The sequence below is a fragment of the Hippopotamus amphibius genome, chromosome 3 (assembly GCF_030028045.1).
Source record: "Hippopotamus amphibius kiboko isolate mHipAmp2 chromosome 3, mHipAmp2.hap2, whole genome shotgun sequence".
NCBI classification, from domain to species: domain Eukaryota; kingdom Metazoa; phylum Chordata; class Mammalia; order Artiodactyla; family Hippopotamidae; genus Hippopotamus; species Hippopotamus amphibius.
This window is the reverse complement of record NC_080188.1, coordinates 151,108,693-151,132,579: the sequence shown is the minus strand read 5'-3', so window position 1 is coordinate 151,132,579 and position 23,887 is coordinate 151,108,693. Positions and strand designations below refer to the sequence as shown.

General features: G+C 34.8%; 1 protein-coding gene and 1 non-coding gene across 3 annotated transcripts in view; both read left to right on the top strand.

The window, feature by feature from the left end:
- The window catches only part of WDR64 (WD repeat domain 64), a 153,518-nt gene that overhangs the window by 87,608 nt on the left and 42,023 nt on the right, over positions 1 to 23,887 (top strand). For both annotated transcript variants that reach the window (XM_057728227.1, XM_057728228.1), the window contains 5 exons: positions 632 to 808; positions 17,954 to 18,084; positions 21,499 to 21,600; positions 22,636 to 22,705; positions 23,592 to 23,628. In XM_057728227.1, the coding sequence (XP_057584210.1) occupies positions 632 to 808; positions 17,954 to 18,084; positions 21,499 to 21,600; positions 22,636 to 22,705; positions 23,592 to 23,628 (517 nt within the window). The remainder of the gene's footprint in view (positions 1 to 631; positions 809 to 17,953; positions 18,085 to 21,498; positions 21,601 to 22,635; positions 22,706 to 23,591; positions 23,629 to 23,887) is intronic.
- On the top strand, positions 5,592 to 5,698 carry LOC130850545 (U6 spliceosomal RNA). Its single transcript, XR_009052917.1, has one exon. It is a non-coding gene; the product is annotated as a U6 spliceosomal RNA (small nuclear RNA).

Below are 23,887 nucleotides of genomic sequence, written 5' to 3'. Positions count from 1 at the left end.
AAGGATAAGAAAATTGTAGTATATTCATACAATACTATAAAGCAGTTAAAAATAAATGAACTAGAGCTCCATGTAATAACTTGTATAAATCTCAAAAATATTATATTAAGTGAAACAAGCAACTTGAAGAAGAATCCATACAGTTTGATAACATTTATAAAAAGCTTAGAAGCCTGCAAGCAGTATCATGTAACATATATATTGGGTTGGCCAAAAAGATGTTAAGATGCTATGGAAAATCCCAAATGAACTTTTTGGCCAACCCAATACATATGACTAAAACCTGAATATGGTATATCTATAACTATATATATAGACCTGAATATGGTATATCTATATCCATATAGATATAGATATATACATATAGATAGATAGAGCTAGATATATATATACACACACACATATATATAAACTTTCATGACTAAAAACCATATTCATGTTACTAGTTACCTCTAGAGAGTAAAGAAGAAAGCAGAATTATATTAGGGAGGGGATAAATGGGGCTTAAGATTTGATAAAGTTGAGTAGTGGGTATATCATTGTATGCTTTATTTTTCTCTATATCTTTAACACAGCTCAAAATAAAATAGTTAATTGAATTTTTCATGTACTCACTGGATTCCTATTAAAGGGTAAGGAAGATGATATTTACCTTGCGGTGATATGGGAGCTACCTGATGTTGTGCCTATCCTACAAAGTGGAAATCATATTGTGCATCTAAGGATGTCTGCTAAAGATAGGAGCATGGCTATTCCTTTTCCAGATGTGGAGTTGATAGTGGAGAAAAACTTTTCTCAACATGTTGATGTAAGTTTTTTTCTTGATTTTTTCCTTTTTATTATGAAAATTTACCAACATACACCAAACTAAAGAAAATAATACAGTGAACTTTTATGTACTATCACCCAGCTTCAAAAACTATCTATGCATATCCATACCTATTCCTCATTATTCCCACCACTTTCCCATGACCACTGTCAACGGATGTATTATTCTGAAGCAAATACCAGACATTGTGTAATTTCATCCCTAAATATTTCAGTATATATCTCTAAACGGTAATGACTCAAAAACAAAACAAAAACAATGATACCATTATTTTCTCATATATTTTCTAAAATAATTTACAAGAAGTCTTTAATATAATCATATCACATTTTTCAGTTTTCCCAGATTTTATCATACGTATATATTTTTTACACTTTATTTCAACCAGAATCCAAGTTCCATTTGTTGCATTTGGTTGATAAGTTCTTCTGTCTTTTAATCTATAATTATCTTTACAGATCTCTTTTTATCCCTTGAAATTTATTTCTTGAAGATACTGGACAATTGGTGCCTGGTTTCTTATTTTCTGGATTCTGCTGTTGGCACCCTTGTGGTGAATTTAAGAAGTTCTTCTTTACTTACTTTAATCTGATAGTTATATCTGGTGCATGCAGCTTTGATAAAAAAAAAAAAAAGGCTATAGTACATGGAGGCCAGTATACTACATGGTGTCATATACTTCCATCAAAATTCACATAATACTTGTTCTCCTTTTTGGACATCAGCAGCCGTTGATGACTGCTACCTAGGTTTATTATTTCATTCAGAGTTGCCATTTTCCCATTCTGATTCATTTATTAGCTGGAATGTGTCTTTAAAGAAAAACTATTATCAACTATTTGGTTACACTGAGGTACAGTTCAGATAGGAAATCAAAGTAACTGATTGATTCTTTCCTTACAATTATCAGTTTTTGAAATAAGAAGTTGGTTCCCTAGCATCTCCAAAAAAGTGGTCAGTGGATTTCATTTGTTTAGTATCATTATCAAATCACAAATTTAAATATTCTTGATTTGTTTCAGTCTATTGCATTATTGATTAATTCTCAAATTGTCCCATCTCAAGCTATTTGGACACTTTTCAGGCTCCTGAGTTCTTTTGATGTGATTCTCGTAGCTCTGGATAGCTTCCAAGTATGATAAGTTTCCAGGCTTATTTTGTTCATTTCTTGTTCCAGATCTAAAATCCACGATTTTACCAAGAAATCCTAGTTCTTTTAGTGTGATTAATCATTAAAGTATAAAATTAAGATAGTATTAAGAAACTACAAACTGAGTTTTAGAGATGCCTATTGCCACTAGGTTGACCCTTATTTTTAGATCTTTCCAATGGGCAGAGCTAGGAAAAAATTTAAGACAAAATATATCTTTAGCTTGCACTGATATTCGCATTCATATTTAAAGTAACATGGCTTTATTGATTTTATTTTTGATATCTTTTTCTCTCACAGGAATCTTCATTTCTAATGACATTAACATAATTACTTACTTGCTTTATCCTATTATTTACATAATGTATCTTATGCAATATATAGGGTTTTATGTTATATTATATTGTATTATAGTACATTATATTATAGTATGCTAGGTTATAGTTTTGGGAAAAAAAAACTAGAAATATGTCATGTCAAAATAATTCGAGATCTTAATTTCTTTGTATTTTCTGTCCTCAGAGTACATATCTCTTGGAATATGCAATCAAATTACTATACTTTAAAATTACTTGAAATAATTTCTTGTGCCATCAACTCTATACACAGGAAAGTTTTTTTAATTTTGTTTTTAATTTTCTGCTTTTTAAATTTTAATTATTATGCAAAATATTAAATAGATTCAAAATCAGATTTTCAAAACAAGATCTATTCTAACTTCCATTCCTGTCCCTTCTATTCTTTTCCTATCTAACCCACAGTAACCTTTTGTTTTTAAGTTTTTGATTTATGCTTCCAATGTTGTTTTTTAAAAATATAATCTAATACTTATCCATATGTGCATCCCCTCCCCTCTTCTTAAGCAAATGTTAGAATACTATACACATTCTTACACTCCTTGCTTATTTTATTTAATAATATATTCTGGAAATCATTATAAATAATATATAGAAATTTTCATCTTTTTAAAATTATGGTAAAATATACATAACATAAAATTTACCATATTAACCATTTTTAGGTGTATAGTTCAGTGGTATTAAGTACATTCACATTATGTGCAACCCTCATTACCCAGAAAACTCTTTTCATCTTGTATAACCAAAACTATATGCCCATTAAACAATAACACCCCATTCCTCCCCTCCATCAGCCCCTGACATCCACCATTCTACATTCTGTCTCTATGATTTTGACTACACTAAGTATCACATGTAAGTGGAATTAGACCGTATTTGTCCTTTTGTGACTGGTTTGTTTCACTTAGCATAAGGTCCTCAAGTTTCATTTATGTTGGAGCATATATCAGAATGTCATTCTTTTTAAGCCTAAATAATACTCCTCTGAATGTGTATACCACATATTGTTTATTGATTCACCTGTTGGTGGACATTTAGGTTGCTTTCACCTTTTGGCTACTGCAGGTATGGACATGGTTGTACAGATATTTCATCTTTCTTTTTAAAAGCTCTATATTATTTCACTTAGTTGGATGTACAATAGTTTGTTCAGCTAGTCCCCTATGAGTTGACATTTGGGAAGTTTCCAATTTTTTTCCAATTATAAGTAGTGCTGTAACAAATAGCCTTATGCATATGTCATTTTAAATTTTTGAATCTTTAAAATGGATTCCTAAAAGAGAGATTGCTGGGTCAAAAAGTAAATGCCAAATGCTCCCCTATATAGTATGAGAGTGCCTACTTCCCCACAGCTCCACCAAGAGTGTATATTGTCAAACTTTTAGATTTGTTCAAATATCATAGGTGGAAATTATAACTTGGTATGTTCTATTTTCCCTTTCTCTTGTAATGAGTGAGTGGAGCATATTTTTATCTACATGCATCATTTGTCTATTCTTTGTCTATTTTTCTATCTAGGTTGTTCTTTTCTTTTAATGTTTTAAAAAGCTCTTTATATATTAGGAATATAAGAATACACACACATATGTGTATAAATAATTAGGAATATGTATTAGGAATATTAGTCCTTTGCAACAGAAGTTCCAAATATTTTCCCCCAGTTTCTTATTTGTGTTTTCATTCTGTGTATGTTCATTTTTGCAATGCTAACTTCTGAGGAGCTGGGTGTAGATGAGGTTTCAACAGTTTATCAGAAACTACTCTTGGAAATAATCACAAATATTCTTCAGGCTCCACTCAGGGAACCCATTAGTGTTTCATGTTCTCATCTATGTAAAAATAGCTAAGTGTTTTAACTTTTCCTAGATTTTGATAAGAAGGGTAAGTTTGGGGTCATATCAAGAGGTCACAAAATTGTTGCTCACTTTTTCTGGCTAATTATTATTTCACCATTTTTACACTATATAATCTTAACTAGATTTTTCAATGTCAGTTAATGAAATTTCAGCTTTTTGTTTTCACAGTTTTTATTTTCTAAGCTTCTTACCTTGCTCTGGTGGTATTACTTGGTTAATTTTTTCTTACTGTTCTAATTGTTGTTTTTAAAATCTAAATAAGGAAAATATATCATCAGACTAATTTTTATAGTATATTCTCTGAATTTCAAAATCGTAAGTAGACAGAAGTGAGCCAGTCTTGTTTTCTACACACAGATAAAAAGAAGCATCTCCTGACAAGTCCTTAACAATAGATCCTCAGAGTTACAGAACCAGAGTCCTTAACCTGGGATCCTTGGATTCTCTGTCCCTGGGTGGATTTCCAGGGGTCTAAAAAGCCTCTACAATTATATACAAAGCTTCTTTTCTGAAGAATATATGGCTCATAGGTTTTTCTTTCTCAACATTTTATTATGAAAAATTTCAAAAATATAGAACTGTTGGCAGCTTTATACAATGAATAAAACCCTCCACTTAAAATTTACCCTTAACATTTTGCAATATTTCCCTCATTGTATATGTATTCATATATCATCCTCTATTCACCCTTCAATACACCTTATTTTAAAAATGTATTTCAAAGTAAAATGAAACTATTAGTACATACCACCCCCAAACACTTCAGTATATGTATTTTTAACTAGAGTTCACTGTTTGTTTATGGTGGTTTTTTAGTGACATTTACAAACAATAAAATGCACAGAATTTGTGTGTGCTCTTCAATGAATTTGAATAGGAATATACACAATCCAAACCCCTATCAAGCTAAAAAACACTTTCATGCCCCTGCCCATCAATACTTGCTCCTCACTCAAAGACAACTACTGTTCTAATTTTTTTCACCATAGATTCATTTTTCCTTGTTCTAGAATGGCATGTAAGTGGAATCATACAGTATATACTTAAAGTTTATTTAATTTAGTATGTTTTTGAGATTTGTCTATGTCACTTTATGCATCAATAGCACATTTTATTGAAGACCTACTATGTATCATGCACTATTCATAGCACTAGGAATGCAAAGTTTAATGAGGTATCGTACCTGTACTACTGCACTACAGGATTATAACAGAGAACTCGGAGGGTTGGGCCAGGGGCCAGGGGTGAAAAGAAGAAGAAGTTCCTGAAGAAGATAGTTACTGAATTGGTTCTTAAAGAATTAGCAAGACTTAGCTTGGCCTAGAAAGGGAATTTTTAAGGGGAGGTGAGAAGACAAAGCAAATCCCAAGTGAAGGAGTAATATGAAAAAAATCACAATGCTCACTTCAGCAGCACATGTACTAAAATTGGAACAATACAGAGAAGATTAGCATGGCCCCTGAGCAAGGATGATATGCAAATTCATGAAGCATTCCATATTTTTCATAGAATACACATTCTTTTCAAGTGCACATGGAACACTCTCTAGGATGGACCACATACTAGGGCACACACACAAAAAAACCTCAACAAATTTAAGAGTATAGATATTATTTTAAGCATCTTCTCTGATCACAACAGCATGAAACTAGAAATTAGCCACAAAAAAAGAAATGAAAAAAACAAAACCAAAAAAAACCCAAAAATGATTATATGGAGGCTAAACAAAATGCTACTAAAAAACCAATGGGTTGGGGATTTTAACACCCCACTTACACCAATGGAGATCATCCACACAAAAAATTAATAAGGAAACACAAGCTTTAAATGACACAATAAATCAGCTTGATTTAATAGATATCTATAGGACATTACATCCAAAAACAGCAGATTACAAGTTCTTCTCAAGTGCACATGGAACATTCTCCAGGTTAGATCACATTTTGGGTCATAAATCAAGCCTTGGTAAATTTAAGAAAATTGAAATCATATCAAGCATCTTTTCCGACCACAGCGCTATGAGATTAGAAATCAATTACAGGAAAAAAACCAGTGGGTCAACAATGAAATCAAAGAGGAAATTAAAAAATATGTTAGACAAATGACAATGAAAACACAACCATTCAAATCTATGTGATGCAGCAAAAACAGTTGTTAGAGAGAAATTCATTTGTGATGCAGGCCTTCATCAAAAAAACAAGAAAAATCTCAAATAAACAACCTAACCTACCATTTAAAAGAATTAGAAAAGGAAGAACGAAAACAAAAATAGAAAAACCCCAAAACTTAAAGTCAGCAGAATGAAGGAAACAATAAAGATCAGAAAGGAAATAAATAAAATAGAGATTTAAAAAAATAGAAAAAGTCAATAAAACCAAGAGCTGGTTCTTTGAAAGGATAACAAAGATTGACAAACCTCTGGCCAGGCTCACCAAGAAAAAAAGGGAGAGAACACAAATCCATAAATAAGAAATGAAAAAGGAGATATAACAACTGATACCACAGAAATGTAAAAAAGCATAAGGGAATACTATGAATAATTATATGCCAACAAATTCAACAAACTAGAAGAAATGAACAAGTTTCTAGAAGCATACAGCCTACCTAAATTGAATTAAGAATAAATAGATAATTTGAACAGACTGATCACTACAACTGAAATTGAATCTGTAATTTAAGAACTCCCTACAAACAAAAGTCCAGGACCAGATGGCTTCACAGGCAAATTCTACCAAACATACAAAGAACTTATACCAATCCTTTTCAAATTCTTCCAAAAAAGTTGAAGAGGAGGGGATACTCTCAAGGACATTCTATGAAGCCACCATCACCCTGATACCAAAACCAGACAAAGACACCACCAAAAAAGAAAATTATAGGCAATATCTTTGATGAATATAGGTGCAAATATTCTCAACAAAATATTAGCAAACTGAATCCAACAACATATAAAAAAGATCATATGCCACAACCAAGTGGAATTCACCCCAAGTTCACAAGGATGGTTCAATATACACAAACCAATGTAATACATTACATCAACAAAAGAAAAGACAAAAACCACATGATCATCTCAATAGATGCAGAAAAAGCCTTTGACAAACTTCAACATCCATTCATGGTAAAAACTCTTACCAAAGTGGGTATAGAGGGAACATATCTCAAAATAGTGAAAGCTATTTATGACAAACCCACAGCCAATATAATACTCAATGATGAAAAGTTGAAAGCCTTCCCACTAAAATCTGGAACAAGAAAAGGATGCCCACTCTCTCCACTGCTCTTCAATGTAGTATTGGAAGTCCTAGCCAAGAAAAATAAAATAAAATGTATCCAAATTGGAAGGGAAAAGGTAAAATTGTCATTGTATGCAGATGATAAGGATACAAGATTAACATATAGAAATCAGGTGCATTTCTTTACACTAACAATGAAACATTTAAAAAGGAATGTAAAAAAAACAATATCTTTTAAAATCATAACCCCCAGAATAAAATGCTTAGGAAGAAACCTCACCAAGGAGGTGTAAAACTTATATGCTGAGAACTATAAAGCATTAATAAAAGAAATTGAAGATGATTCAAACAAATGGAAAGATATCCCATTCCTTGGATTGGAAGAATTCATATTGTTAAAATGGCCATAATATCCAAAGCAATCTACAGATTTAATGCAATCCCTATCAAATCACCCATGACATTTTTCACAGAACTAGAACAAATAATCCTAAAATTCATTTGGAACCAGAAAAGACCCAGAATTGCCAAAGCAATCCTGAAGAAAAAGAACAAAGCAGGAGGCATAACCCTCCCAGACTTCAGACAATACTACAAAGCTACAGTAATCAAAACAAAGTGCTATTGGCACAAAAACAAACATATGGATCAATGGAACAGAATAGACAGCACAGAAATAAACCCACACACCTATGATCAATTAATCTTCAACAAAGGAGGCAAGAATATATAATGGGAAAAAATAGTCTCTTCATCAAGTGGTGTTGGGAAAGTTGGACAGCCACATGTAAATTGATGAACTTAGAGCACACCCTCTCACCATACACAAAAATAAATTCAAAATGGCTTAAAGACTTAAACATATAAGACATGACACCATAAATCTCCTAGAAGAGAACATAGACAAAACATTCTCTCACGTAAATCAAACCAATATTTTCTTAGGTCAGTCTCCCAAGGTAATAGAAAAAAATGAAAATAAATAAGACCTAATCAAACTTACAAGATTTTGCACACCAAAGGAAATCATAAACAAAATGAAAAAACCTGCAGAACATGAGAAAATATTTGCAAATGATGCAATTGACAAAGGCTTAATTCCTCAAATATACAAACAGTTCATACAGGTCAATATATTAAAAAAAAATCAAAAAATGGGTAGAAGACTTAAATAGATATTTCTCCAAAGAAGACATACAAATGGCCAATAGGCACAGGAAAAGATGCTCAACATTGCTAATTATTAGAGAAATGCAGATCAAAACTACAGAGAGGTACCACCTTATGCCAGTCAGAATGGCCATTATTAAAAAGTTTACAAATAACAAATGCTGGAGAGGTGTGGAGAAAAGGGAACCCTCCTACAACTGTTGGTGGGAAAGTAAGTTGGTGCAGCCAGTGTGGAAAACAGTATGGAGGTTCCTCAGAAAACAAAAAATAGAATTACCATATGATCCAGAAATCCCACTCCTGGGCATATATCCAGAAACAACTATAATTCAAAAAAATACACGTACCCCAAATGTTCATTGCAGCACTGTTTACAATAGCCAAGACATGGAAACAACCTAAATGTCCATTGACAGATGAACAGATAAAAAAAGATGTATTACATATACACAATGGAATATTAAAATGTCCATTGACAGTTGAACAGATAAAAAAAGATGTGGTTCATATATACAATGGAGCCATTAAAAGAATGAAATAATGCCTTTTGCAGCAACATAGATACAACTAGAGATTATTATACTAAGTGAAATAAGTCAGAAAAAGAAAGACAAATACCATATGATATCACTTATATGTGGAATCTATAATGACAGAAATGAACCTGTCTGTGAAACAGAAACAGAATCAGAGGCGTAGAGAATAGACTGGTGGTTGCCCAGGGGGAGGGGAGTGGGGGAGGGTTGGATGGGAGTTCAGGATTAGCAGATGCAAACTGGTATATATAGAATGTATAAACAACAAGGTCCTACTGTATAGCACAGGGAACAATATCAATATTCTGTGATAAACCATACTGAACAAGAATATGAAAAGTATAACTGAGTCACTTTGCTGCACAGCAGTAATTAACACAACACTTAATTCAACTATACTTCAATTTAAAAATAAATTAAAAAAATCACAGAGGTAAGAAATTTCATGGTTTTCCAGGGATAACCACAAGTATTTCAGTGTGCCTGAAGTAAGTGGTAGATGATGGAGACAGACAGAGAGGTAGGGGCTGGATCATTCTCAGTGTTATTAAGGAGCTTGAATATCCTATAAGAAATGGAAAACTATTGAAGGGCTTTAAATGAGAAATGTCATGATCAGATTTGTGTTGTGGTAGCAGCTCTGATGCTGCTTTAATGACAGATTCAAATGGACAAGACTAAAGGCAGAAGAGCCAGGCAATAATGTACTATTTTAGTTAAAAGATATAAGACCATGATAGTGGGCATGGTAGAAGGAGAGGTTTCCAAAAATATTTGGGTGATAAAAGTAGCAGAACTTGCAATTGATTAATTAGAGATGGATGCCATGCAGTCAAGAGAAGGTACTGAGAGAAGGGAAGGAATCAAGAAACTCCAAGATTTCTAACTTGAACAATGAATTGGGAACTGGTGCTACCCAATAAGATATAGAATAGAATGATAGAACATGCTTAAAGAAGGTGATAAGTTAGACGTATTAACTTTGAGATACTTGTAACATTTCTAAGTAATTAAGAATATAAGTCTGAAGCTTGTAGGAGAGGACTTGACTAGATTATTAGGTCACTAACATTGAGATGATTATTAAAACATAAGAGGATGAAATTGCCCAGAGGGGGTTAGAAAAAAAGAAAAAGAAAATGGGCTGGAGGTAAAACCTAAGGATATAAATATTTAAAAGGTTGGTAGAGTAAGAAGCAACTAGTAGGAAAGAGAAAAGGAAGGATCACATAGACACAAGCAAAACCAGGAAACCCGCGTGCCAAGCATGTCAAGAGAGTCAGGAGTTTCAGGAAAGAGATAGCAATTGACAGTGATAAGAATAATAGACCACTAATCTTATTTAGATGTTCCCAACTCTTGCCTATGTCTCTGATATAGCACTTTTAAATTGTACAGTAATCAGGAGCAGTTTTCTTAGCGTTTCTTGAGATGCTGCCTCTCAGGCTTGATGTTCTCAATACATCCAGCAAATAAAACATAACTCTCAACTTTTAGGTTGTGTATATATATTTTTAGTCAACATTTATGGTGACCATGGATTAAGGACCAGAGCAGACTTCTTGCCTTTGCCTGAACTCTATGAGGATCCAGAGCCTTGGTACCAGCAGAGACCTCTTGTGCCTATCTGCCTCCTCAGGGAGTCCAGACAAATTGGGTGATCTCTCCTGGTTCTAGGCAGTCCTGTTGTTGGTTGATGATCCTTAGTTTTATTCAGTGGTGTTAAACTACTCTCTGGAGGAGTAGGTTATCCCCGAAACTTAGTTTCAAGAGGAGGTACCTGGGTTATCCTCAGTGTAAAAGGCACTGGGAAGATTTTTGCTCAGTTTAGACACTGAGTGGTTTATCCTCAGTTTAAAGACTGGGAAGACTTTGCTCAGTTAAACAGAAAGATTGGACTGGACTGAGTAATTAGGGGTAAGACTGGCCTGTCATTTTTCCTTGAGTTGGCTACCTTAATAGAGTTTGTTGAAATAAAACATAAATCTTACCAGAACTTCTGAGGACCAAACAAGAGACTCTCTCCTCCTGATGGGCAATAGCTTTTTCAGGTGACGGAGAAACTTTCAGGAACGGTGGAGGTGCAGCTGTCCCTATAGGGAAACCCACTCATTTAATTAACAACCTGCTCAACCAAGGATGTGAATAAGAGCTGGCCATTCTGTGATCTGAGCACCCATGGTGGTCTTATACACCACTGGGAGAACCTGAGACATGTGAGAGGGGGCTGAAATAACTCTGGGGCAAAAGCCTAGAGGAGTTAAGATCTCAAGCAGCACATTGGCCCCACCACACGATCATCACTAGCAATTTTTATTTCAACAAACTGACCTCAGAATGGGAAATAAAGCTTTCAGAACAAAAGAAAAAGGGACGACAGGTTGCCAGACTTCGACTAATACCCCAATCAGGCTTATGTATGTACAAAACTTACACATACTTACTAATTGGGAATTAAAGGAAATCTTGCCCTAAAAATGAGGAGGCTCTTTAATGGCACAAAGAGTTAAATTTAAAAAGCCAGCTTGATAGAATTATCTTTTCAGAATTTTGACTTTAAACAAGGGCCTTCTAGGGGGAATTTGCATTTCTCTTTCTGTGCCTTTGAGATGTAAATGTTCTACCTGATCTTCCTAGAGCATTCTGTGTGTGTGTGTGTGTGTGTGTGTGTGTGTGTGCGCATGTGTGTGTTTTGAAAACCTGACCTCTGCCATACTATTTTTGAGGCTAAACTCTCTGGATCTTACTTAGGTGACATCTTTCCCAACTCTCTTATGGGGAAGCTTCTTGCATCTTATTGGTTTGAATCACTATTAAAATATTTCATTAATGGCCAAATGATGGATTCTTTAAGTTGGAGAAACTTCTAAATTGGTGGACTTCTAGAGCACTCATTATAAACAGCTGTTTTATTGGTACTTATAAGAACAAAAATCAAATTAAAGGTGGAAAAAAGAAATATATCTAATGGTCAACCTAAGAACTCCCTTAGTTTGAATCAAACAAAGAAAAACCAGTTTGGGAAGCTTTATTTGTGGACTTCTAGAGTGCTCTCATTGTAAACAGCTGTCTTTTCTTCCCCTCAGTGGGTCTTACAGATGCAATAAAAACATTAGAATAATTAATGTTAACAGGAAAAAAAACATTTAAGGTGTCTAGATACGTTTTCCAACAAGGTAGAAAGTTTGAAAAATACATCTCAAATGAATAAAGAAATATTTAGATAGTTATTTAAAATGGAATAATAAAGTGAACATTTATGTGATTACCTAAGGTTAAATGGGGCAAAAGCAACCCCCTATTGGTCCTCAACATCAACAGCCAAACAAGTACATTCTACTTACCCCAGTTTAATATATATATATATACAGAGAGAGAGAGAGAGAGAGAGAGAGAGCTGAAAAAAAAATTTAGAGTGAGCTATCTGACCTACAATTATTTGGGCAACAGTTAGGCCAAAGGGCCCAAATTCCTTGGCTCAACCCCCATCTGGGGATCCCAGAGCCTTTTATATAAAAATAGATTAAATGGGCAAGGAATAAAAAGAAAGAAAAACTTCTAGAATGCTTCCTATAAGATAAAAACTTGTTGATTGGATCCTAATGAAAGCTAAAGGTATAAAAGGTGACAGAATTGAGGTGAAAGTGTATAAAATTGGTATATTTAAATGGGCTTTATGTAAGATGGTTACATCTCTTTGTTTAATTATATTGTGAGATAGGCATGTTTCACTAGGGAATGCTTCCTCTGTGTGGTATTGAAATCATTAGGTTGTGTTTCAGGGTTCTCCAGGGAGCTCCAGTTCTTTATGGCTCAGTGTAGAAAGAATTTAGTGAGAGGCAGAGTGATAGATAAGAAGTGATTTATTAGCATAGGATGTTTGTGAGGCTTACAAGCAGGCAGGTGAGAGGGTGCTGCCCCAAGAACTTAGTGGGCTACAGTTTTATAATCAAAGGAAAAATGGGGAGGTGGAAAAGGCCACCTTCTTCCTCATTCTTGAGTAGACACCAAGCTTCCATCATCAACTCCTCCTCCAGGTTGGGCAGGGGAGTTTTCTTGTCTCTACAAGGTCAAGAGGGGACTGTCATGGCACTATGCAAAAATTATTTCAGGTCTCAGTATAGTGAGGGTCCTTACTTTGAAATGTCACCTTTCCATAAATTATTGTTTTTTTATGTGTGCAGAGAGCATATCCTAGGGGTCATTAATTTACTGAGCTCACTGGGCAGGATGTGGGTCTCATGCCACCATTGTTTTATTGTTTTGGGGCATGTCTCATGCTTCTGTTGCATGGTTTTGTTGCTAAGCAAGCCTGCTCGGTTTTGTGGTTAAGCAAACCTATCTTCTTGAGTGATCATCAACTTACAGGGGTTCCTCAGACTTTTTTCTTTACTTACAATCCCCTAGTGGGATTAATTATTTAATCACCAACTTTGTCCCTTTACTCTGTCTCTATCAGTCTTATAGGACAAGGTATATAGATCTGCCCCTCAGGAAATATTAATTGAACATACTAAAGGAAACCAACAGGGGTACCTGAGCCAAACAAAAAAGTGAAAACTGGAAACTAGCATTCAAGGGCTAATAAAAATAAAAACAGTGATTTTGCTCTGGGTTTAACTTGTAAACTCAGACAGAAGGTCTTTGCTGAATGCCTTATACAGCTTTCGAAGGCATGATAAACTAAACTCTAATGTTCCAGAACATAGAGCTCATAAATTTCAGTTTAGTTAGAAACTTTCTCACTGATATAAAATATAGCTGGGCAAATCAATCTTTTTGTATCCTTTAGGTGACAGACCTGTTCTTTAGGGAATTAAAAGCAACTGTCTTTCTCTTGGAAATCTCTACAAACCAGAATGTAAACACAGGCCACAAGGACCTGCGACTGAATCTAATTAGCTCAGTCAGCAGAGCCTGAAACCGAGGAAAAAAATGACAAAGTGGTAGTTTTAAATTTCAGGCCACTAGGGATGCTCCCTCAGCCAAACTTTACAAATAGTAAAGCCTTTGTCATGTGAGCAAGCAACTTTAATGTATTCCAATTGTTCTTTATAAACTAGCAAGTTTATATTGTAATACCTGATTCATAACTGTTTTTTGGTTTGTTTTATTTATTTTTTATTGAAGCCATGTGATCTATAGTTTTGCCTGCTTATACATTAAAAGGCTGTGTATACATTATACATATGAGATACCTTTACCTCTGGAAAGTATTGAAAAAATTGAATTTATAAAGAGCTCAATTTTAAATTAAGCATATATAAATTAAATATAAAAGAAACTTGCTAAAATGACTTTAAGGTTCACATGAACTGGGAGATATTCAATATTAAGTTGATACCTGGTATTAAAGTTAAAGTTTGTTGATCTAATAGACATGTCTTTAGAGCCATCAACATTAGGTATGATATTTTATTGTGCCTAGGTTTAATAGAAGTCAAATAAGACCTTATTATATCTACTGCAAGAAAAATAACTTGATATGATGAAACTTTAAAGTAAATTTTAATGAGATAAGAACTTTTGTGTCAACTCTTTAAAAATAATTATATTTTAGAAATGTCTACTTAAAGTGATCTCTCCAGATGTTTGGTAACAGAGTTCTAGAGTTGTGCTAATTTAAGTGATGTAAGTTTATTAAATAGCTAGATCATTCCTAAATAACATAAGATGCTGAGATATCAGTTACTAAACAGAGAAACTAAAGGTATTTAGGACTATAAATGAATATGCTTGGTGCCACCCTAAGATGTTCTCTATAAGAAAACAAATTTTTTTTTTAGAAATTATCACCAGTATTTATGTTCAGCAATCTACAGAATGCTAATGTAAAATATAGTTCATAATTGCTTACTTCTTAGTTTTCTCTAGAAATTAAGGTTTTTAAGAGTTGAAGATTCTAATTTAAACATGAAATTAAAAGTAATAGGAATAATAAGGAAACATTTCAGTATACAGTAGAAAAATAGAAGGTGTGTTTTCAGGAAGAAATGTATGAGGAATGGAATTACATTTTATTGAGGGAAAGTATGTCTTAGAGCTGGTTATTTTTGGATAGAAAAATAAGGGATGAACCAATATGGATACAGAATGTGATGAAAGATTATGGAAGGGAACTCTGAAGTTTTATGCATGGTCAGGATTAACTAATTTTAGATTGAAGTTAATTAAGTAAATGTATTTTTTTACTAAGTACGCTTGTACAAGACTGGAATTTGAAAGAAATTTCTTAGAGTGTTCCTTTTTGATAGCAGGTTGTATGAGTTTCTGTGCCCTTAAGTGATCTGTATTTGTTTTTTGTTTTTTTAATATTTTTGTGACTTTGGTGAAATGAATCAGTTTTCTTTTGTAGTGACCTATTATCCTATTGCATTTTAAAACCTTTTTTATATTTCTAACAAACTTCCCAAATATTAAACTCTAACTAAATTTTTTTTAGCCTCCAGCTGACTCTGGGTTGCTTCAAAGGGCTTTGAAGGAATCTTGAGATATCTCAGAGAGAAATGTTAAACTAATTAAGTTTATTTGGTATGTTAAATTACTTAAAAAACATTGTCAACTGATTGGAGATGAACCTTAGTTTAAACTGTGTGGCTAAATGTCATTAATATAGATATTCCAAAATTTATATGAAATTCCTAAAATCTGATATGCTCTGATATAATGTTATCAGTCATAATTCTAGTGATTATCTTAAAATGTATAACTCACAGAAATATCCAAGTTTCTTGCTAATTACATTGTAGTCATATCTTTGTGCTATTTTAAGTTTTGTTTTTTATAGACAATCATTATTTTTATATTGATGCTCTTACAAAAATGATCTTCAAGAAGACTCATAAAAAGGACTTTTTAAACAAATATAAATCTCTAATAGCCTTTATATGACACCATTGAAGCGGGTAACAAATGACAAAACTCTAATGGGAAATCTGATGACTTCATTCAGATCAATGGGAATTAATTTCATGGGACCAAATGAACTGATAAGTATCATTTATAACTTTATGACTTTTTGGAAAATATACTAGCTTGAATCTTTGTTTTCCAAAGAAAAGACTATTTCCTCTTATGCTATGACCTACAATAAGTTGATAAAATCTACCTTTGTAAACAAAGATGAAACATTTATCTTTTTCTCTCTACCTGATTCATCCAGAATTTGGCTTTTCCAGCTGGCTCTCCTATGGACTTGATGGTTTATTGCAACTGGATTACAATTAGTTATACTAATCATTGTTTTGATTTGTTCTTTGTTTCCAGATTGTTTATGCTTTGTGTCTCCCTGATGCACTATGACTTAATGTTACCAGCTGTATTACTTATATCCTGTCTATTTTATAAGATTGCTATCTCTTACCATACCCAATATGTAACCAGGCCTCCAACAAAGTTGATGATGGCTAAATATCTTGAGGAAATAGATCACATTTATGACTCATAAAATAATTGTAATAGTATGATTCTAGGTATAGGAAGAAGCAACAAGGGAAAACATTTCCTGGATCATAAGAGACTAGTAAGACAGAGGATCCAGAGAACCTTTAATTTTCAACAGGGCCTAATCCAGAAATTTGCACCTGAAGTGGCATATCAACAAAAATTTTTGCCTGACCTGGGAAGAAACTCCCAGCACTGTGGGACAAAAATTGGTCATGAAATGTCTCCCAGGTATCACTCAAATTTCAGAAAAAGAGAAGGAAGTGAGAAATAAATTATTGCCTGCCATATCAGTAAAAAATATATCACAGTCATCAGTGTTTGCAGCCACCTCTGGCAGTGAGCTGGTGAATCCTGAGGGAACTCAGGAAGGAAACAAAGAATACCTGCCATCTAGCATCCATCAGACTACAGCCACTCCTGATGGTGAGCCCTGAGGAAACTCAGGATGTAAAAACACAGGATACTGGCCCCAGATAGCTGAGGTGCATATCAAAGGAATGATTTCAGTGAGCCCAGATTTTGCATCTTCCTATACAAAGAAAAACACTAAATTCCTTAAGTTGAGACATCTAGTTTTCTTCTCTTAACAGTAATCTTTTGTTGCCCTTTGCTGGAAAACTCCTATATATCCTAGCTACCCCCTCACCTCCTTGGAGCCGTTTTCTCAGGGTTACTTGAGATGTCGCCTTCTGGGCTTGAAGTCCTCAGTATGTCCATCGAATGAAATATAACTCTCAAAACAACAACAACAAAAAATTGTACAGTAATCAGCACTTTATCTGAATGCTTGAATTGTATTATAAGTTTCTCCAGGTTACCAACATCCTGTTTGACTATATATTCCAAGAACCTAACATAGAAGGTACCAAAAAAATACTTAAGGCCAGACAATTGAAAAGCATCAAATAGCACTGGTAATAGAAAGCTCTTAGTCAAAATTAGAAAAAGCTTTCATAGAGTGGCATGGAGCAGAAGCCAGATGGTGAGCGAAAGGAAGGTCAGTAAATTAAAACAGCTAATATAGAATATTCTTTCAAGAAATCTGAAGAGAAGAGAAAGATGGGAAAGTAATTTAATGGTTGGTAGTTAAGGTTGAAGGAAAAAGACAGTAGAGAAGGAAAGTATGTTTTTGTTGTTTTAATCAATTCTACAAATTAAAATATTTTATGCCAAAAGAATTTAGATTTGTACCAAATTTCCTGCTTTAGGATTTAAATATATGTACTTTTTAAGTTAGTGACAGAATAACAAGTGCACACTGTGTTTATACTGTGCTTAGATACTGTGTTCATGGTGGTCATTGAATCTATTTCCTTCCTTCCTTCCTTCCTTCCTTCCTTCCTTCCTTCCTTCCTTCCTTCCTTCCTTCAGAATCCTGCTGTCAGTATGGAAGTGAATTGCATTGATCTATTACAAGTAGAAGGATATAATTTGATAGCTGCTGGAACCTTAAATGGTGTGATCATCTTATGGAATTTTGTAACATCTATTGTCAAAGAAGTGTGAGTTGCATTGTTTCCTTAAATAATATAATCATTTTCTTAAAAAGCTGCACTGCAGAAGAGCCAAAGTAACATTCAATACTTAAAAAAATAAAGCAATAAATAAAAGTGATGATAACTCTCTCAAGGAGGATTTCCTGGAGGCTATGTTCATGAGGAGACTGTATTCTAAGTGGCTAAATCCCAGAATGACACGAATAAAATGAACCTTAAGTATTTGTATTCCCAAGTGCTTTTACATTTACTCTTTTTGAGTATGTACTAGGGTATGTACTTTATGTAAATAGAGTATGTAGTAGACTATGTACTAAAGCATGTACTAAAATTAATACTTTCCATGTACAGTCTTGTTCAAATTCATAACCTTAACAAATACTTAAAATACATGATAATTTTAAATAATAATCTCAGAGCTTCAAGCACACATATGCACTTGCCTATACCATCTGGATTGCCAACAAGCCATTTAAAGTCCCGCATGCCCAAACCTTCTTCCCGGCCTAACCTTCCCCTAAACATCTTTTCCTGTATTGCCATGGACACCACTATCTACTCCATAGTCAAATGTCACCAAAGTCAAATGATGAGAGGTGTTCAAGATGGGTTTTCCTTCTCATTCACCACCCCAACACATTACTACAGGTCAGTACTAAGAAGGGCATGACATATGTAATCCTACATCTCAACCAATTAGATTTGCTCTGTCCCACAAACTTTACTCTCCCTTTGCAATCCATTTCTAAATGTCCTTATCATTGGTTATAAGGGAAGTAACATTGTATTATTTGTTATGGCTACATTATAAATAATCAGCTTTCCTCAGCTGTGTAATTGGGCTCTAAGCAAGGGCCATTGTGAACACCCTATGTCAAGGGAATTGTAAAAGTGTACTTTGAGGTACAAGATGGCCAAGAACCTTAACAATGAATTAAAAATAAAAGCAATTCTATCTAAGCATTTGGGGAAGGAAAGAGGTATAAAGGAGGGGAGAAGAGAGTCAGAGAGGACAAGGGAAAAGAAGGGAAAAAAGCAAAAGAAATCTCTGCCCATCTAGCTATAGTACCTTGCATCATCTACCTGCACTTAAAATTTTTACTTTTAACCAAGTTTTGTGAGGAAATAGTCCTTTCTTTTTTTGGACTCTGGGTATGTTTTCCTTTGAACCTTTAGCTGAAGTAGCTGTTTCTGTAGGCCCCTCCTCTGTACCTCAGCTCAGGTTCTACTGGGCTCTGCCCCTAGAATTCCTGTCAGCCTTCAGTTCCTTCCCTCTAACCTTTGCCCTTAGGCTTTTTGCACAGACTGTGTGCTTGTAATATTATTCCTATGTCAATTTACACTACACAATTCCTTACCTTCTTATTTATTCAGTTCTCACACAAGTGTCAGCTTGTGTATGACTCACTACTTAGGGAAAGCACATAGACTAAAAAGGCAAAGACCATAGTCCTACTACCACAGCTTAAAAAGGGGGCAGCTCCCCTGAGAATATTTCCAATTCAAAGGTGGAGATCTATCTTCCTTGTTGCAGTGCTAGGCATTTTGCCAAAGGATGCATGCAAATCCAACACCCAATCAAAGAAAAATAACTGACTGTAATGGGTCATACACAGTGTCCTCTTCCCATTAAAAGATGATTATAGAGACTTCTTGGTGGCGCAGTGGTTAAGAGTCCACCTGCCAATGCAGGGGACATGGGTTTGATCCCTGCTCTGGGAAGATCTCACATGCCAGGGAGCAACTAAGCCTGAGTGACGCAACTACTGAGCCGATGTGCTGCAAATACTGAAGCCCACATGCCTAGAGACCGTGCTCCACAATAAGAGAAGCCACTGTAATGAGAAGCCCGCACACCACAACAAAGAGTAGCCCCCACTCGCCACAACTAGAGAAAGCCTGTGCGCAGCAACGAAGACCCAATGCAGACAAAAATAAATAAATAAATAAATAATAAATCTTAAAAAAAAGATGATTATGTAAAAACAATTGATTTAGAATCACTGGAGTATTTTGCAAAACATATAATTTAACACACAACTGTCCAAGGTAATTTAGGCCCAGTTTAAAGACTTTAAATATGAAAATGGTTTTCTCATTCCTGATGGGGGTCATCTCTACCTCTACCTCAAACTTTGCCTAAGATCTCTTCACCAGTCAGGAGAAATAGCCCTTCTCTTTCTGTTCAAAGCCCCATGCCTGGGCTTCCTAGGTGGCACAGTGGTTAAGAATCTGCCTGCCAATGCAGGGGACACAGGTTCGATCCCTGCTCCAGGAAGATCCCACTTGCCACAGAACAACCAAGCCCGTGTGCCACAACTATTGAGCCTGTGCTTTAGAGCTTGTGAGCCACAACTATTGAGCCTGTGTGCCACAACTACTGAAGCTCACGTGCCTAGAGCCCGTGCTCTGCAACAAGAGAAGCCACAGCAATGAGGAGCCCACACACCACAACAAAGAGTAGCCCCCACTCACGGCAATTAGAAGAAAGCCTGTGTGCAGCAACGAAGACCCAACACAGCCAATAAATAAATAAATAAATAAATAAATTTATTTTTAAAAAAAGCCCCATGCCCCCTTTTTTAAGCTCCTTATTGGAATAAAATTGCTTTACACTGTTATGCCAGTTTTTGCTGTACAACAAAGTGAATCAGCTCCCATGCCTTTTTGAGTGCAAACTAGAAATTGTTGTTGCTAATGAATAGTCCACTTTATTCAGTTCACCTGCAGAGCAGAAATGTGTAAAAAATTGGAACTCAACAAGTCACCAAACTCACAGACTCACCTTTTGAGCTTGGTTCACTCTCTAGGAGGTCCTTCATCACTCATCTGTCCAAATTAGCAGAGGCAATTTCCACTAAAGGAAAAAGCACAATTTGCTGCAAGGTCTATTTGCTATAAGGAATGTTGAATGTAGCTTTAAAAGCCTGCCATGAAGTTCCAGGGCAGGCTGTAGAAGACCATTGCTCTGTTAGCAGGAAATTGCCTAGGAAGGTGTTCTTGGGAATCTGGGCCAATGGGAGAGTAGCGTGATCGCTAAATTACCTGCTTTTCTTCTCCACTTAATTATAAGTTGCTTGAGGGTAGTAACTACATTTTATCCAGATTTCTCACTCCACTTCTTCAAAGAGTAGAAATCTGTTCTTTAAATTGTATGAAACTTCCAGGGGGACGCTCACTCTCTGAGAAAATAGACAAACTAATTGAATTAAAAGACTTCTAAACACTAAAAGGTCATGTTGTAATACAGAAACTTATTAAGGAAGGTATGTTCAGATGCTATACCTTTGGGTTTTCTCTCCATATTCTATGAAATTTTCAGGAGTTGATTAGCTCTGCATGGGATATATGATATGATATAAGTAATGTAAGTTACCTCATTTGTAAATTTATATCATGTAAATGTATGCTTATTCCTAGGTACAGACCTGAAGATTGCTTCACTGTGGACCCTGACTTGGACCCTAAACGCTTTAGAATTAATGACATACTGTTTCTCTTTCGTAACCCTGAATGTGCAAGGTAACAGTACTTACTGATCAAAAAATACTGTCTGGAACTTATGTGGATGATATAAAAAGAGTTGTCTTTATCCCAGCATTTAGGAAGGTACAACTGAGGAAAGACATAGTTGGGCTGACTACTTGGCTTCAGCTTTCTTTCCTGTTACTGTTTTTGTGGGTGGATGGTCCCCAGGGGGATTTAATTTGCTGTGTGGGTATCTAATTTCCCTTACCATTTCAGTCCCACAGCTCCCTTTACAACAGTAACAGAGAGGGAAAATGCTCACTTGACCACATATGTGGCGAAAATACAACTCTATGAGCACTGATGTAAAGCAGAAAAAAGGATTTATAGGGCAAATATACAAGGCTGAGTCAACAATTATCTGCACTCTGGTTATACTGAAACTTCTATATATTCCACAGCCAGAGTGTGGATAATTGTTGACTCACCCTCGTAGATCATATGGCAGTAGGTTTCATATGACATCTTCCATAACTGAGCAATCTTCATCCATTTCTGAGAGACCAGGGGATTTTTTTTTTAATTTAAGGTGTTTTTCCTATTTATATTTGCTTGAGAGCTCTGATATCAATAGGCAATAGGCAATGATAAACAACACATCTCTGGAGAGAAATCAAAGGCTTCGGTACTGTTATCACCCAGAAGTGAGCCAGAATATAACACCTTCCCTACTCCTTGACTTGAAATGTTCTTATTCTGAGGACATTTTGAGGACCTCATCTGTATATATCTGCACCTGTATCCTAAGCCGGTTTTCAGCCCATTCTAACAGAATTGGAGACTGTAGAGCAGAAGTTACCATGTTTTCCAGGCCTCCCTACTGTCACCCCACTTCCCACCATTTTAGTGTCAGAGCCTCTGGAACTAAATCTAGCCTTAACAGTGGGACAGAGCATCCACAGTATCCACACCAGAATCCACAGATGATGAAAAGAGTGATCCGCTGAAATGAAAACAGAGAAGAGCACCCTCTGAGTGTGATAGATTATCTCAACTTTTCCTCCTTGGGCTTCCACCCTCTCCTTGCAGGAGAGCAAGTCAGGATTCCATATGTTCTTCATCTCAATGTGATTCTAGCAAGGGTCCACAGAGTAGCAAGGTAAGCAAGAAACAGGGAGACTATGTATTCCTGTTATACCCAATGTTGATTCAAAAATAGCGATTTGTTGCATATAAGCCCCTCCCCTAATATATATGTAAAAACTTTTTGTTTTCCCTAAAAAGCAGTGTCTAAACTGTTTTCATCTTTTTCCCCTATTTTTCAAGGCTTTCATATCTGCAAATAATCATGAATAAAATAAGTTACATTGGTTACTTTTATGTTCATAAAATAATAATTTTAGACTATCTCTTTTGCTAAAAAGTGTTACACACATTTCACAGAGGGAAGAGACAGCATATAATTACATAATGTTATGCAATGGTTTTCAAACTGTGTTTTTCCAGTTTCAATTTTATATATTTTTACACATTTCATTTCTAGTTAGGATTTTGTTTGAAGGAAAGTTCCCACTGCATAAATTATTTTAAAAACACTAGCATAGCAGAAAGAATAAGCTTGTAAGGAGATAAGTGTCAGACAGACTTGTACTTAAATCCAAGCACTCCATTTATTATCTGATTAACTTTAGATATGTCACTTAAATCTCTGAGTTTCTGTTTCTTCATCAGTAACTAAGGGAATAATAAAACCTAACTAGCAGGGTTGTTAACGGAATTAGAGATAATATACACCAAGAACACAGCATGCACTAGGTTTAATTATTCTGGTTATTATGCTACACTGGAGCCACTAGGAAAAGGTTGTTTATGAATGTGAAAATCTCTGCAATACATCTTTTCAAAGAATTAATTTAAAAATAACTTTAAAACTAATGCTTGGAGATATAAACTTAGCTATGAAAAAACTACTCATTTTTTCATAAGTATATCTCATTTCCTTACAATGTCATAGAAATATTATCTCTTTTTCTCCCCAAATTCAGGGAAGCAAACAGAGCATACATGACAGTGAGGTTAAAGGTCAGTATGAAATTTCTCTTCCGTATAATAAACAATTCCTTTCCAATAGGGAGTTTAGGTGATAGAATACTTCTAGTTAACATATTCTTTTTGTGAGTAAATGTTGAAGTGCTATAAGATTAGTAGTCTAAGAAGCAGAATTTCCATTATGATGATGCCTTTTTAACTACTAACTCTAGATTTTAAAAACCCAAAATATTAGAGTTTCTTAGTCCCCAGCCTGTTTCCCTAAAACTTATACTAGATTCATAAGCCATTT